At 48.1% G+C, this 15,592-nt stretch overlaps 4 protein-coding genes across 4 annotated transcripts; 1 reads left to right on the forward strand and 3 right to left on the reverse strand.

Annotated features, from left to right (window-relative positions):
• Positions 1 to 1,027: 1,027 nt before the first annotated feature.
• On the forward strand, positions 1,028 to 3,472 carry EPUS_05927 (uncharacterized protein; the record flags this gene model as incomplete). Its single annotated transcript, XM_007806740.1, has 8 exons — positions 1,028 to 2,001; positions 2,065 to 2,225; positions 2,296 to 2,621; positions 2,667 to 2,957; positions 3,010 to 3,090; positions 3,142 to 3,171; positions 3,223 to 3,352; positions 3,405 to 3,472. The coding sequence occupies 8 exons, from the start codon at positions 1,028 to 1,030 to the stop codon at positions 3,470 to 3,472; spliced, it is 2,061 nt and encodes a 686-aa protein (XP_007804931.1).
• A 1,072-nt stretch (positions 3,473 to 4,544) lies between these two features.
• Positions 4,545 to 9,334, reverse strand: EPUS_05928 (uncharacterized protein; the record flags this gene model as incomplete). Its single annotated transcript, XM_007806741.1, has 8 exons — positions 4,545 to 4,717; positions 4,798 to 5,111; positions 5,190 to 5,298; positions 5,354 to 5,708; positions 5,762 to 7,826; positions 7,885 to 8,538; positions 8,596 to 8,620; positions 8,671 to 9,334. The coding sequence occupies 8 exons, from the start codon at positions 9,332 to 9,334 to the stop codon at positions 4,545 to 4,547; spliced, it is 4,359 nt and encodes a 1,452-aa protein (XP_007804932.1).
• A 2,492-nt stretch (positions 9,335 to 11,826) lies between these two features.
• On the reverse strand, positions 11,827 to 12,690 carry EPUS_05929 (uncharacterized protein; the record flags this gene model as incomplete). The annotated part of the gene is made up of 3 exons (XM_007806742.1): positions 11,827 to 12,185; positions 12,235 to 12,486; positions 12,606 to 12,690. 3 exons carry the CDS (start codon positions 12,688 to 12,690, stop codon positions 11,827 to 11,829), a joined length of 696 nt encoding a protein of 231 aa, XP_007804933.1.
• A 207-nt stretch (positions 12,691 to 12,897) lies between these two features.
• Positions 12,898 to 13,521, reverse strand: EPUS_05930 (uncharacterized protein; the record flags this gene model as incomplete). The annotated part of the gene is made up of 1 exon (XM_007806743.1): positions 12,898 to 13,521. The coding sequence occupies one exon, from the start codon at positions 13,519 to 13,521 to the stop codon at positions 12,898 to 12,900; it is 624 nt and encodes a 207-aa protein (XP_007804934.1).
• Positions 13,522 to 15,592: the final 2,071 nt, after the last annotated feature.

Here is a 15,592-nt window from a genome sequence, read left to right on the forward strand (position 1 = left end):
ATTTATTAATTTTTTCTAACCCTTATTTAGAAGCTTATTTTGTTAAAATTTTAAATATTCTTCTTCTATACTAAATACTTCTCTTAAAGCGCTTAAAATCGCTTAAACTAGTTCAAAATTATATCAGAATTATGAGCAAGCTTTTGTTTAAGCTCTAAGGGCTTCTATTTTACTTTATAAAGCTTAGAATATCGATCTAGAAAGCGTCGAGCCTAGTGTTGGCCTATAAAAGGCGCAGGAGTAGTAATAGTATAATCTTTAGTAGAATAGCATTTGCTATATTACTGATTTGATTATATTGTATAGAATGCCCAATTTCATCTAAACAAAGGATATATCGCAAAAGAAAGGCCTCTTGTACAGCTGACAGCTTGCTATTAACTGGCTTTCAAGTTATACAAGGCCCTACGCCCTTAAGTCGCCGATGAATACGATCTTTATGAATCCCAAGTTTACGCGCTTTTGCTGCAACGTTCGAACGCTCTCCATCCTCTCGTTCAGCAAGTATCTCTCGTACTGCCTTATCCACCAAATCGTCGATATCTTCATTCGAAATAGGCATGTTGTGGGGGTGCTATCTTCAAGAATCTACAAGGGATATAGCTCTGCTTCAAAAAACGCGTTACGGTGATAATCGCGTTACGGTGGCAGCCACGCGCTGCGCGCGCTGGCTCTCGCAGGGGGGTACCCCCTGCAGAGTGGGTCCCTAGGGATCCACCCATTGGGCCACGGCTACTGTACAGCGAAATTAGAAGCGAAATTGCATTGGAAATTGACTAATTAGAAGCAGTAGAAACGCAGGGATTACGCATATGAAACGCGGCCAATTAGCCCTTTCAGAAGTTAGTAGTAACGTTTTCAGGTTAGAAACACACATATAGCGCTGGCGGGGGTTGTGCCAAGCAATTTTGTTGCACGAGACCGGACTTGACGTTAGCGCGGCTGAGAACTGAGACAAAAACCGCAGAACAAATTTCACAGCTCTCTCTCTATCAAGATCTTGAATACACATCAACATATAGCAGATATGAGTTCACAGTCAGTCGCGCACTCTAGTGTTCAGTCCAATGAGGAAAGTTCTTCGAAACAGGCTATTACCAACTCTTTATGCGATGCAGCCGCAGATGAAAGATTAGAGGATGTGAGACTACTTCTGGACCGTGGCGCAGATATCAATGCTCGGTCAAAATATCGGGTCAACGCTCTAGAGGCAGCAATAATAAGAAATAACGAGCAGATTGTGAAGCTACTTCTGGACCGTGGTGCCGATGTCAATGCTCAGGGTGGAGATTATGGCAATTCTCTGCAGGCAGCAGCATATAAAGGATCAGAACAGATCGTGAAGCTACTTCTGGACTATGGTGCTGATGTCAATGTTCAGGGTGGACAGTATGGCAGTGCTCTGCACGCAGCATTATATCAGAGATCAGAGCAGATTGTGAAGCTACTCTTAGACCACGGTACAGACGTCTCCATCCAACCACTACTTGTGGATCGGCTCTCTATACTTCATTTGGGCATTATGTCAAACAAACTTTCCTTATTGGAGATGTTGTGTTGTGCAGGCGCAGATATTCACTTGATTTCACAAGACGAATCTGGCCAAACACCTCTCCATTTAGCCGTCAGAAACAAAGACTTTGAAATGGTCAAATATATTCTTGAGAGAGGCGCTTCACCTGACACCCCGGATTTAAGCGACACTACGCCATTCCAGTTGGCCATGTGCACTCGAAATCGTGAGATAGTGCTTTTACTCTATCCGAAAGTCAAACATGGCCTGTCATCAATAAGCGCTTCTGATTGGCGAAAGTGTTCCAGTCTAGAGCACGTTTCTGATATTGAGATCGTTGGTGGTAAGACGGCCAATATTAATCTTGGAAATACTTTGTTGGAACGGAAAATTAGTAATTTGGCATATCCTCTTCCAGTGAAGACGATGGAGATAACGATTGAAATGAACGACTTCCTCAAAGACGAAGTCAATATAAAGCGAATATTGTAAGTAACTTACGATGATCAGACTGTGTCAACCTCTGTCTCCCCCAATCTAACGTTCAGAAGTGCTCTTGGGGATGGTTCTGTCTTGCGTTCACAGACACCGTTTAGCTCTTACTGCCGTTGGTGGTACAGGACGAAACTTATCGGCTTCTATCATCATTGGAAAATTCGATTGAACTCAGCACCAAGCCCCACCACCATCCGACAGAGTTCAGGGAAAGACTGTAAGAGATGCACCCTGATGCCTTTTATGCACCGTCTGCAATCAGATTGCTCACTAACCACATATTAAAGGCTTTCTACAATCTGGTTTGAGTCTTGCTTGTCATGTCTTACCGAAACACATGGAGGATTGGACTGAGAGTTTCCAGCTTTCGCAGAGACTCTTGAGGTCCCTTGAGGTAGATCAAGGAATCATGTGGATCATGCGACGTTCTTCGTCAAAGAGTATCGGCTCACATGTGAATGTACCACTGTTGCAATCTCAAATATACTTTAGCACCTCGGAATACGCACAACTACCAACATATGCAACGGACCTGTTCGTTCCACTAGTGCAGAAACTACAAGACATCTGGAATGATAATATGGCTGGAATGCAAAGACGACTCCTGACTCTGGTACGAAAGCTTGTCGTAAGTTCAACGGATACTAACTTTCTGTAGCGGTCCAAAGTCGTGAAGTTAAGTGGAAATAATCCTGATCTGATTGGATATCTTCTTAACGAAGTTCAACTGCTGGAAGCTCTTCACAACAACCTCAAAAAGCAGCTCGAAACCCTGCAAACATTCCACAGACAATACTTAAGCGATTCATGGAAAGTGCTCTACGAGCAGCCTTCTGATCAAGTAAGAGAGGTGATGGATAAGTTTCGGGATGAAATAGAGATTTTGGAAAAGAATGGGGAGAACAAAGTGAAAAGTCTTACAGATCTGTCCCAAAACGTCATACAGCTGGTATCGAATTATGGTCTCTCCTGAGTGATCTATACTCTAATCTCGAATATAGGAATTCAACTTGACCTCCATATCAGAGGCGCAGAAATCTACGTCCACCAACAGGAGCTTGAAACGCCTCACTTGGATAACGGTATAGTCTTCTTACCCTCAGGCTGTTCTATGTCCGGGCTGACGTCAACAGTTCATTTTCCTCCCTCTGTTGTTCATTTCGGTAAGTGAATATATGCATCGGACAAGAGAATTTCTGATTAAACCTTAATAGAGTTTGTTCGGGATGAATGTGGATATAGTGGCAAACAACCCTGCGTGGTGGTGGTATCCAGTTCTAGCTGGTGGTGTCACCGCCTTCACCTTCTCTGTCTGGATCATCTTCAAACGGAGCAACACTGTGGGTATATACAACCACTTTATCTCCGAAAATGTACTGACCGAGCTCCTTAACAGCTAGAGGGCAGCCTGGAAACCAGATTCAATTGGCTCTTTCGAAAGAAAAGGAAAGAACCAGATCCTGAAGAGGCAGAGATATCAGAAGCTGAGACGTTGGAATCCGAGACATGGGAATCCGAGGCATCGGAATCTTGGACTAGGAAAGCAAAAACCATAATCAGTTCTGCGTTCAAAAGAAAACGGTCATAAGTATCAATAGCTGGGCTATGATATACAGGCTCGCAAAGTGCAGAAAGCATCGCCCTAGCTAGCAATTGAGAGCATTTCATCTCAACAATCCAGTTCCTTACGACATCGAATACTTCAATTCTATATACACTGTGGCTGTTGACCGACTTCCGCTTTTGCTGTACTATGCCGCGTTGAGACCCCGAGACAGGGGTTTGTATTCGCAATCTAGCCAACAAAAACTGAGCCAGGGAGTCTATACCTATAGCTGATACCCGTGATACCGTTGCGATGGTTGCGCCGATCAAGAAGGCTGGTCGAGAGAAGACAAAAGGTAAGGTCGCTTCTCCAAAGGTCCTTATGTCCCGAACGCAGCCCGATTGAGGAAGAGATGGTGTCGAACAGGCTAATACAGAATGAGGGGACCTACATAGCACGTTGTATTATCTATCAAAGGACAGCGCGTGTAGATATACGCACAAATTCGCCTTACGGTACGGCGAAATTAGCTGCGAAACTGCAGTAGAAATCGGACCGAAAGACCAATCAAAAGCAGGCAGAACGTAGGGATTACGCGTAGAGAAACCGGCCAAGAGGCGCTCATACAGTCTGACAATTCTCTGCTTAAGCGCCGTCTCTCGTGTCCTCTGATAATTGGAATAGACAATCTCTGACCGGTTATACTTGTCAGGTTGTGCGTCCTGATATTTTCCCTAATTCGCTAGAAAATGTGGTCATAGCACAAGGTCTCAATGCTTCTTTTTTAGTCATTGTCCTCGCTATCACGGTTGTCATCCTCTCGACTTCATCATTTGCTTAACTCTTACAAGTCTAATACTCTCCTTAGTATTTCTTTCTTGTCCTAGTCCGGTTGCTGGCCCCCCGTACTCCATAATCTCCGGCCCATTATGTCACAACCCACTGCCATATCCGCACAACATAAAACCCCTTCAAGCATATCTACCCATCTTACAAAATCTCCAGCTCTTCAAACCCCTTCACCCTGTCACTCTCCCAACCACCATCTCCTATGGCATTATACTGAAAAGCCTGTACCCCAAAATTCGCACGCACAGCCGCCCCCTTCGACTGCAGCCCCACCGCAGGATATACTCTCCTCCGCGAGATCAGTAAGTTCGGTTCTGTTGAAAACCAAAAAGTCAGCCAAAGTTCTCCCAACCCGATATCTTCCTCCTTGCATGCACTAAGAAAAGCAACGTACCAAGCCTCATCCCGTTTAGCGTAAAGAACACTACACTCTCCCCGTTCTCTCTTTCTCGCCAACCAACACCACAGCCCACCGTGTCTCCCGTTCCAAACTTCGGCCATCCAAGCGTCCGCTCTTGGTCTTCAGCATAACAGTGTCCGTCATCGCCATGATATCCCCAGCTCGCGCCGTGGGGCCATGCCAGTCCTTCTTTGGGTTTGTGCTCGAAGCAGCCGCCGTCATCGCCGCGGAAGCCCCAGCTCGGTGCTGCATGGCCGGGAAGCTTGAAAGTAGGAACGTCTTTCTCGCTGAGGCCGATGGCGATGACTCTGTAGGGACGGTATCAGTGTGTTTTCAAGCGAATGTATGCCAAGAGATGCCCTGATATTGGGGTTATGATCACGTACTGATTACTTCCTTGATCCTCAATCTTCACCTCGAAGTAGAAATCCCCATATGGAGAGATTGGGTGGTTTGCGAGAATAGTAGCCCCGACTGAGAAGTGCGAGCCACTCACTGGGACAGGTTAGATTCCTGCTTGCCACCCGAAGAAGGATCCCGTTTATCTTACCCAAGAGATTCAACGGCTCGTTCAAAAACCGCATACCACATCCACTGTTGTCGATATGTAAGTTGGGTGATCGTTCTGTCAGGCTCCACGCGCCAGGAGATTTGCACTCTTTCTCGAGTCGTTCTTGAATTCGCGCGTCCGGCAGCGTCCAATTATGCAGCGTGCACCATGTGTTCGCACCCCAGCCATGTTCGTCGAGGATGTTGTGATTCGCGCCATTATCCAACAAGGCTTGAACGATCTCCTCGAACCTCAATGCAGTCGCTGCGGCGAGAGCTGTTCCGTAGTGTCCTGCCGCAGCAGTGTTGGGATCGGCGCCGCTCTCAAGGAGAGTACAGACGGCTTCGAGATGCCCCTGAGACACAGCAGCCTGCAAGCCGTTCCGAAGAATCCGCCCTTGTCGTTCACCCTGGCTCCCCTTGCGATCAGCAATCTCAACACATCGGCGTGGCCGCGGAAGGCCGCAGCTTGCAATGGATTGCCCAGGTGTCCATTATGGTGTGTGGGCTCGTTCTCGAAGAGCATAAAGATTTTGTTATGATCAACCTGACGGAGCCGCATTGCAGCATTCAGTGACGGTGCAAAGAAGGCTTTAGTAACGAATGAGTGGTCATACGCCAGGAAGCCTTCGCCTTGTTGTAGTTTCAGGCACTTGCCATACTCTGGCTGACCAGGAATGGTTTGAGCGAAGTCGTTCCCCAGCCAGCGGCCGGGACAATTGGGATCCGCGCCATGGTCAAGAAGCAGACGGATTGTTTGTTCGTCGCCATGCATGGCGGCAGCGTGAATGGCGTTCCCAAACTGTCCCATGGAGGCGCCGTCCAGTTGTGCTTTTCGATTGAGAAGGAGTTTAACTTTTTCGAGGTGGCCAAAGTGGCTTGCGATTTCCAAAAGGCTGCCGTACGGCCCGACACGTTCAGAGGGAGAGCCACCCCAATCGAAAATTGCTGTCAGTAAGTTGTTCATTGATCGCTCCGCTTGGAGGCAGATGATCCGAGAAGCGCTCCCATAGTAACCTCCCGTCACATTTGGATTGAAGTCCTTGTGATTAATCAAGAACATCGCCATCTCTTGCTTGCCTCCTTCCAGCACTGCCTGGAGAGCAGTACCAAGCCAGCCGTCATTGCAATTGATATCCGCTCCCCCATCGACCAGAAGCTGTACAAGGTCTGTATCACCGCTCATGGCAGCCCCTTGCAGGCTACTACCGATGGTCCCACCAGGTCTGTAATAGAAATTATCCTCGTTGGGCTTAGCGCCAAGACCCAGTAGTTTTTGAACCGCCTCCTTCTGGCCGCAGAAAGTAGCTGATTGGAGTGGGCTACCAAGTGGTACCATCTGCGCTTTGACGTCTGCTCCAGCTTTACACAGCATCTCGATGATTTCGGGGAAGCCTCCAACAGCTGCAGCACGTAGAGCGTGATTGAGGTCAGTGGTAGTAGCTCGGTCTTCGTTCAGCTGCAAAAGTTTCTCGACTCCTGACCTCCATCCAAACAGCGAGGCGTAGTACAAAGGCGTTATGTTGACCGGGTGGTCCTTTCTTGTAGGATCGCTCAAAATGCGGAAAAGCTGCAAGAACGATTTGCAATTGGGACGACCTTGAATCGACCTCATCAACTGTCCTCCCAGACGGGTCGCAACGTCTTTCGCAACAGCTTCTGAAAGCTCCTCTTCGATCGAGATGCAAGCATTCCGTGGCCAATGTGTAAAATCATTTTCCTCAGATGGCAGAAAGGCAGTGAATGTAACCTTGAAGGGGTCGTTTGGTCTATTATATTGACTCCTTAGGTCCTGCCAAGTCACCTCTGGAATGAGGAGGCCCTTTAGAAGTTCGCTCAACTTGTCGTCTGTACGATCAAGTGATCTAAGGTGCATGCCACCATGAAGCGTCGAGTAGTCAAGAAGCTTGTGGTCTTGTCGCAATTTGTCAAGCTCTTGTCGATTGTGGTACGGGTGTGCTAGTTCTCGTGAAGATAAGTAGGTGAGAGAGACCATGGCGAGATAAGCATTAGCGTCAGAAAGCACGATATTGTACTTCCGAACAGCAGCCTCTGCACTGTTTTGGAGATATCCAGAGAGCAAGAATTCCTTCAGTGAGAAATGGGCCAAAGAGAGCTCTTGCTTGTCAGGAGTCTGATCGGAGCTCATGCGGACAAGTGGTCCACAGAGCTTGAAGAGCCACTGAGGATCGTGCAGCTTGTTGCCCAATTCTATGTTCGCTTCATACTTTTGCACTGCTATTGCAGCTCTGATCTCATCCAGTGTCAATGGTCGAGCAGCTGCTACAAGCCATTGTAATATCTTCTTGACGGTCTCGCGGTCTCTTGGAAGGTTCTGGGCAGCGTCAATGTCCAATAACAATCGTTCCCACGTCTGATTTATGTTAGGTGGTAACTCCTCAAGGATGGTCAACACATCTTCACTGCTATCAGAACCAAGTAATATTTGGAGTTGTAGTGTAGCAAAGAGAAACCTAAGCACGACATCTTGATGAGCAGAGTATCATGGGGCCGGATATCTGGTAGACTTACATTCCATTCACCTTTTCAACAAGTTTGGATACAATGCAGGATTTGATAGTAGGACTTTGTTGCTCACCCGCCATCAATTTCTCTCCCCATTCTGTGTTGTTCTCCATCTCTTTCTCCAGCTTTGCACGGACGTAGAGTTCAATGTCCTCAGAGTTTGACTCGCTAGATATTGAAATCCTCGACACTTCTCTCAGAGCTGACTGGATTTCCATGGTAGGACGGCTTGTGATAAGAACCTTGATTTTACCTTTTCCATCCTTCTGCAAGTGTATGAGGGTCTCCAGCAGGGCTTTGCGATGGCTCCAATCGCCATGACTGCTCTCTTTGGGCTTGCTAGGAGGAAGGAACTCATCCGCAGCATCTATCACCAAGTAAATATGTTTGAACTTCTCGCATGTCTTGATCGTGATCTTTGCGAGCTCCTTATAGTCCACAGACCGAGCTTCGAGGTACGACTTCTGAAACGATGCGAGATACTCCCACACTGCATGGCGGACAGCCAAGTTTTGCTGTGCCAATTGGGCTGTCATGCATCCAAAAAGTTCTGACAGACTCTGTCTCATGCTGTCCTTGTAATCGCAGTAGAAATAAGCAAGACCTGTGTTTGCTTTTGGTTGCATTGCGAGTCTCCTGAGCTCGTCAATCACCGCGGAACTGTGCAAATAGGTTAGTTCCAGCAGAATAGGCCCCCATGCAAAGGATTCAGCTCACGCGAGGACCGTCTTGCCATTGCCAGCTATCAAGTCGAGTTAAAATTCATTTTGGGCAGCGTTCAAGCGGACTCACGAGTGGCATCTATCCACAACAGGTTTGTCGCTGTTCCCGACACCCAGTCTTTGTATTCAGGTCGTTGAAAGATCCACTGGCAAGTTCCTTCTTGTTTGGAATTTCGAGCTTCGATATGGGCTTTCGTCTCGTCGATTGTTGTCAAACTGCCAGTTTGACCTTTCCAGCCATCTTCCTGCAGAACTGACACCTCTTTCGTACATTCCAACAGATTCTGGAGGTGTTTATTCAGCTGTTCGATAATTTCGTCCAGCAGCTGCTTGTCTTTAACAGCCCAGGTTGTCCGTTTCTTACAGTCATCATTGCTTTTGAAAATGCGAGATTTCCACGGCTTCATCTTCCCTTCTTCCCTAGTGTGTCTCCTCAGTTGCTTCTCGGCGGCTCCCAAATGCTGAGTGGTGCGCTCCAGTATCTTCAAGATCGTTGCCTGATTTTCATGTGACTCGTAGTTGAACAAGCAATCCTTATCAGGGCAACTGCTATCAACATTGAAATCGGTGCCCCATATCTCTAGCTTTTTCCTTATGCGCTCAAAGTGAATTGCACGATCCTGTAATCCGCCATCCCGACGAAAGAGTTGCTCAATCAGAAGGTACCCGTCGATGGCCCCTTTAAAAGCGGCAAGCAGTCCAACAACACCGACGACAGTTCCGGCAACTTCCATGGCCAATACTTAGTAGAAAACATTGAGAATGGGAGACAGCGATAGGAATGTTAGTCAGTACTTATCTATCATATCATTTGCAGCCTTGTTCTATCGGGCACAGCCGCATTGGAGCCTGGTACGTTGTTCCGAGGAGGCGTGGCTGAGGCTACTACGTACGTAGTATTTCCCAGCTCCTCAAAAGACCAAAAGAACGCACAGCTACTTTAGGGGGCAAGCACAGCCGGTTTTTCTAGGCGCTCGGGCCGAGGCCATTGACAGAATTGGTGTCACTCTTGGCACATAATCTCTGTGCAGAAAAGTGACACCAATTCTGTCAATGGCCTCGGCCTGAGCGGCTACTCCGTACAGGGGGAAGCATAAATGTTAGTTTGGCTGGCGCTAGTAAGTTTGTATCGTAACTACTTCTTTACAAGCAATGTGAGAATGCACATGCAATTGTATATGGTTCTGAATAACTCAAATCTCATTATAAAGTATCCCTAAGCATTCTATTACTCTGTCTAATACTTGCACAAGCAAGCTTTTCAAGTTCCGCATCTTCATACGATAAGATCGCTGTACGCAAATGCCGAAGGTGTACATCGGGGAATAAAAATTGTGGCGCTGTATAGTAACAAATTGATACTAGTGCCAGCCTCACAATATTTACTATGTAAGCTCCCCTCCTTAGAACGTAGTTGGGAATCACTTTCAATAACCGGATTGTAACCTGCTAGCCGGGGTTCTTTAATGCACACTATCAATTACAGCCCATGCATTGATGCTTGCATTCAGTTCGGTGATATTGTTGCCACCCTATGAAATGTTTCTAGGATTGATATTTACTACTACGTAGTAGCCTTCTAGTGATCCTGCTTGATTGCAACGGTTTATTACTTCCTCGCTGCAGGACCTGGGAAGGAACAGACCACAGCTGTCAGAATCCCTGCGCATACGATACGTATCTGTTACGTATTAGCAGGATGATACAGGGGTCCCCGCATGCGAAACGCACGAAACGCTCTTGTAACTTTTACGCCCTGTTATTTATGGCAGTGAGCATTGCTATACGAATTGAACGCCAAATGCTGTTTCTGAGCTGTTGCAGTAACGCGCTTCTATAGCTATTAGTGTGAGCAAATGCTCCTCTTGATAGGAGTAACTCAATCAATTCAATTGGTATCTCCGTACGCTATTTGCTACATCCTCTAACAACAGCAACTTAAGAATTCCCTTTAATCCGGATGTTCTCAGAAACGGAAAATTCAACAATGGTAGAAATCGAGAACAGATTTCTATCCAGCTTCGTGTAAGAAGGCGCGGCATCCTTCGTATGCACGAGATCTAAAACTTTGGAGGAATCGGAAATTCGCCGCTTGACTTGTCCTGTATGTTCAACCGACAATCGTCTCTGATGGCACTCCATAAATGGTCGGGAAGCTTTCCTCTCTAGTACCCTTTTCAATACTGCCTCTGCTGACAAGGTTGCTTGCTGAATGTCTTGAAATGTTTGATCCAAACCCTCCTTTACGTCGTCATCGTAATGCGAGCTTCATAGGCCATGCTGACCGTTTTGAAATAGAAGCCTAAGCTGAGACCTCACCGTTTCGATCTCGAAAACTTCGAATCCGCGATCAGGGTTTCTGGGTGTCTGAAATGGACCGCGGCGAAATTAGTGACTCGTTTCTGTGATGAGGTTGAAGTGGCTGGCAGAGCGAGAAGCAGCCTTGCGACCTCGAAGCCAAATGGCATGAGGCTCTGTTTCCCGCCTCTGATGGCCCTACAATCCCCCGAAGAAGAGCAGGAGATGATACTCCGAACTTGACATTAGCTTAATGGCCTGACCGTGGCCTAAGGCATAATACCACCGTGCCCAGTTCCACTAGCAAGACGAGAGAAGTGCAGGTCTGGTCCTCACAATGCTTCCTAATACATACAAGAAAATGTTGACTAAAAACCCATGGCTTTGATGATTTTCAATTTATTACCAGCTGCGCTTACTTGAGTTCATCGACATCCCTCTCCCGCACCAAGTACACAGAGATCCCCTTTCCGCTACCGCTCACATGAATCATGATCAAGCTCCTACATGCTGCCAAAAATGCTGACTCTTCTCCTCCACGACCACAGCCGAACCGGCCTCGCCAATGCTCTCCTCCTTCCAGAGCCCTTGTATCTTCTCGTACACCAACTGATATCAGCCACGACGCCAAGGGCCGAATGATGACGAACGACCTCTTCTGGATCGATCAACAAATAGTTACCAGCAGGAACAAAATTCCCGCTTCTAAAGTAGCTCGGTGATCCTCCTACATCACTGCCCCGGCTCGCCGCGTAAAGAACCCGCCATTTTGGTGCGTCGTTTCTTTTTCTCCACCATTGACGCCACCATTCCAAGGCGGCACAGGCGGCAGATGCAGCGCCGTGGCGGCGGGCGGCTGATAAACCAGCGCCAGGATGAGGGTGGTACTGCTGATTGGCGGAAGTAAAGCGAGTCCGGGCGGACGCCATCATTTCTTTGGGGGGAAGTGGGAGGCTAAGGTGGGGGAGGGCCCTCCGAAGGTTATTGATGTGACGGGAACGGAGGAGATACCTAGCGCTTTCAATGGGTCCAGGGTCTGCCATCTCAATATCGCATTCAGCTCTTCGTTGCCCTTACAATGACTAATTAGAGGCCTCCCCGCCTCTGCAACATCATTCGGCTTCACCAGCACTTTATCCACCCCGCTTCCCTCAACTTCGCCTCGGACGGGTGTCTCCAGCTTTAAAGCCACCAGAACTGCTACAATCTGCTCTTTCTGAAACTCATTACTCTCGACCTTCCACACATCAGCATTCCACGGCGCCTTACTAGCCGTAACATCCGGATCTAGCATCATCAACACCTGGAGCCTTCCAGACCCTCAGAAGAAGCCTACCATTCAACAGCTCCTCTCCCAAATCGCCACTCAGCTTCCCCTTCTCCTTCTCGTTACTCCACATCTTCAACGTCTTCCTCTCCACCTCATCCATCCTAGCCTGCGTCTCCCTCTGCCTCCTCCTGATCTCCTGCATCCCCTCGCTTGTTTCCTTAAGCAACTGATTGTGTTCCTGTAGAGTAAACACGCCCTCCTCCCGCTCATACCCGGATCTCTCATTCTTTATCAACCGCTCATATTCGTTCCCGGAACCTCATGAAAGATAATCTGATCGAAATCCTCAAAAAGTCTAGGCTTCTCGAACGGATACCACCCATTTGACCACAGAATATCCACACCGGGCATAGACATCTCACTCGGCATATACCCACCTGGAGATTCGACACTGTACATCCCGATGCAGCTGCCGCCCCAACTCACATGCCCTTCAGGCGTGAAGACGCGACTTGGGTTCATCTTCGGACAGTTCATGCTCTGGCGCAGGTCGATAGGCTAGCAAAGCGGCAGCGCGGTGAAGAACCCCATTACCACCATCATGAGGCTGGCATTGACGAAGACGTCTCGGATTGCTGCTGCGTGAAGGCATTGTTCTTAGCGATCAAGTCCATCGTGTCCGACAGATACGATACGTAAGGACGTCGGGTTTCGATGTATCGCTATATGCTAGCTTTTTGCTTCTCGCTTGAGAAGATCAACGGAAGCAAAATTTGTGGCTAGGCATCTTGGCGGTGCTGAGTTCCCCTGGTTCGGCTTTGAGTAGGGGAAAATGGTTGAGGAGCTTTTGGCGGGGGATTTTAAAGTCATCGTAGTGAGAAATAGGGAATTACCGCATGTCATCCCCGTGTATAGGCTAGGGGTAAAGGTGATGTCCCCAGAGGCTTCGTGGAGCTTTTGATAGAGCGCTACGGCGCGGTAGTGGTAGCTGAGGTCGAATGCACCATGGCCGTAGTCAACGAGGAAGAAGTCGTCTCCGCCTTGGCGGTAGGATACTAGTGGCTGGTTTCCCTTTTCCTGGATTTGATGGACAATGGCTGAGCCCCAAGTTCCGGTTCCAACGGAGGGTGGCAGACCTGAGTACCTCAGTGAAAAAGCGTCTTCGAACGTCGCTCTCCCCCTACACCAATTATCGACGAAAGGGGGGAGTTCTTGCACTCTGCGATGCTTGGCATTGGCGGCAGTGAGAGACACCCGGGGAAATCTAATGGTGTTCCCAGCTTTCATCTGCCCCAACCTCGTACTCCGTGTTGTAGAGTATGTTAATATCTTCGGAAAGTAGATGGCCTTCATCGTAGGGACCAGGCATGGCAAATAGATCCTAGCGAATCGGGCATTTGAGGAATAAGACGATCAGGAAGCTTAAGATCTTCTTCGATTCTAGGTAAGTCAGCCACCGGAATCAGATGGTCGCCGGACGCGAGTTCTTGTTCTTGATATCCTCCGACGCTTGTAGTTGATGCTGTTGCTTTGGATCCGAACCCATTCTGCTATACTCAGCACGATACGAGCGGCAGCCACCCCAAATAGTCTTGACAATCGTCAATCGTTGCCCGGCTTTGACATGAGCCCTTCTCCACAAGGGAAATGGTTTCCCGCCGAGCTTGGCTTCCATTTCTGCACCATAAAGTGAACGATAGCAGCACCCAGAAAGTGAAAGGTCTAGGTCACTCAGAGTGATCTAGAATCCTTCCATACCGACTGAGCTCCCTACTAGTGAATTAGCAATTCGAAAAGCTAGGGGATCCACCGGTCCACTATGACCGAAAGCTCTGCCAATAGTCGGTCTGCCAGGCCAGTCTTTGATCCGAGTAAAACCACCTCCAGCGAGAACATTGATTGCCGCTGTTGCATGCTTGAATTTGGAGATGAACTTGGTCAATGTCTTCCCAGGTTTGAATAGAGATGCAAAAGAACTTTGGGTAGAAAACCAAGGTTTATTGGAAGGCCACAAATTTTGGAGTCTCTCAAGATTTCGTGTAATCTGTTGATTGTCTCCTCCGGGTTCGAAGCATGGTACATGACATTGGCAATCAGTGGATCGTAGTAGGAAGAGGTCTTCGTGCCAGTATGAGCCCATGTATCGATCCTTGCACCAGCTACCTCGCTCCATTTTACGTGCTGGAGCCTGCCGGGAGACGGAGCATAACTGCGAGCAGGATTTTCAGCAAACACTCGACACCCGATGGCTAAGCCTTGACTGTCAGATAAGACACCTGTAATCCTTCTTGCGCGGACAATTGAGCATCGGCTTGTTTCAGCATCAGTTTCACCGAGTCAATACTGTAGCAAAGCTTTGCGCCGCCATGCTCGACTTGAGGCAATTGTTCAGTGCAGTTTCTTCGTCCACGATGTACTCGATGGTGCCAGCAGAGCCGTACTCGATAATATCTGTGAGCCGAACAGCTGCAGACCTTAGCTTGGCTCTCAAACCTGAATGTTTCTCCACAGATGGAATTGGCCATTCCTCAATGACTTTGCATTCTCTTTCGCTGAAATGAATAGCTTTTACCTTGACCATTACCGAGGACTTGAATATCGATATGTCACTTCAAGGATAGTTGCGCTCGATGAACAAACCAGAATTCTTGAAGAGTGTCTCTCCACTGGATTGAACAATTCTGAGAGACACCCTGAGCTCATTTGCTAAGTATTAGTAAGTAGATCCATTACACCACCTTCTACAGCTACTTCCAACATGATTGGGAAGCCTAGCTTGGTAGTTCCTTGCAGGGATTCATCTTCAGACGCACCGAGTCATTTGGTACCAGGCATATAGGGACACCGGCGTTGACAGTCATTTCCCTTGCCATATACTTGATCCCAAACAGCCCCATGGACTCTGGACACGGCCGAGTCAGACCATCCCAGCTGCAGAGACTTGTCGAGCGAACTCTGCATTTTCGGAGAGAAGGCCATATCCCGTGCTAATGACATCTACACTCCGTGATTTGGCAATCTTCACAATCTGTTCACCATCTGAACGGGCTTTAACCTCTGGACCAGATAGAAGAATTGATTCATCCGCCGCAGTAAAGATGGTCAGATGCTGCATCAGCATCAGTGGAAATAGCACAATATGAATGTTCAGACTCTTTGCGATCCTGCAGAATCACGCTGCGATTCTGCCTGGATTGGCAGCGAGCAGAGTTCTGAGCTTCTCCATATCTGACCATGTCTGCCACTCGTAGCGTCGTCGGAGAGGAGGTGGCATGATATCTACCAGTATCAAATACGACCTTCTGTGCTATCGATGCTAACTTCGTATCATGATGAGACGATTGGTGGGGCTGCGCGGTACCCAGTCGCCAGGTGAGGGGAATTGGCATGTATCGAAAAGCTGGTAGCAAGGCGGCGCGGAGAA

This window comes from Endocarpon pusillum (assembly GCF_000464535.1).
Source record: "Endocarpon pusillum Z07020 unplaced genomic scaffold scaffold587, whole genome shotgun sequence".
Lineage (NCBI taxonomy): Eukaryota > Fungi > Ascomycota > Eurotiomycetes > Verrucariales > Verrucariaceae > Endocarpon > Endocarpon pusillum.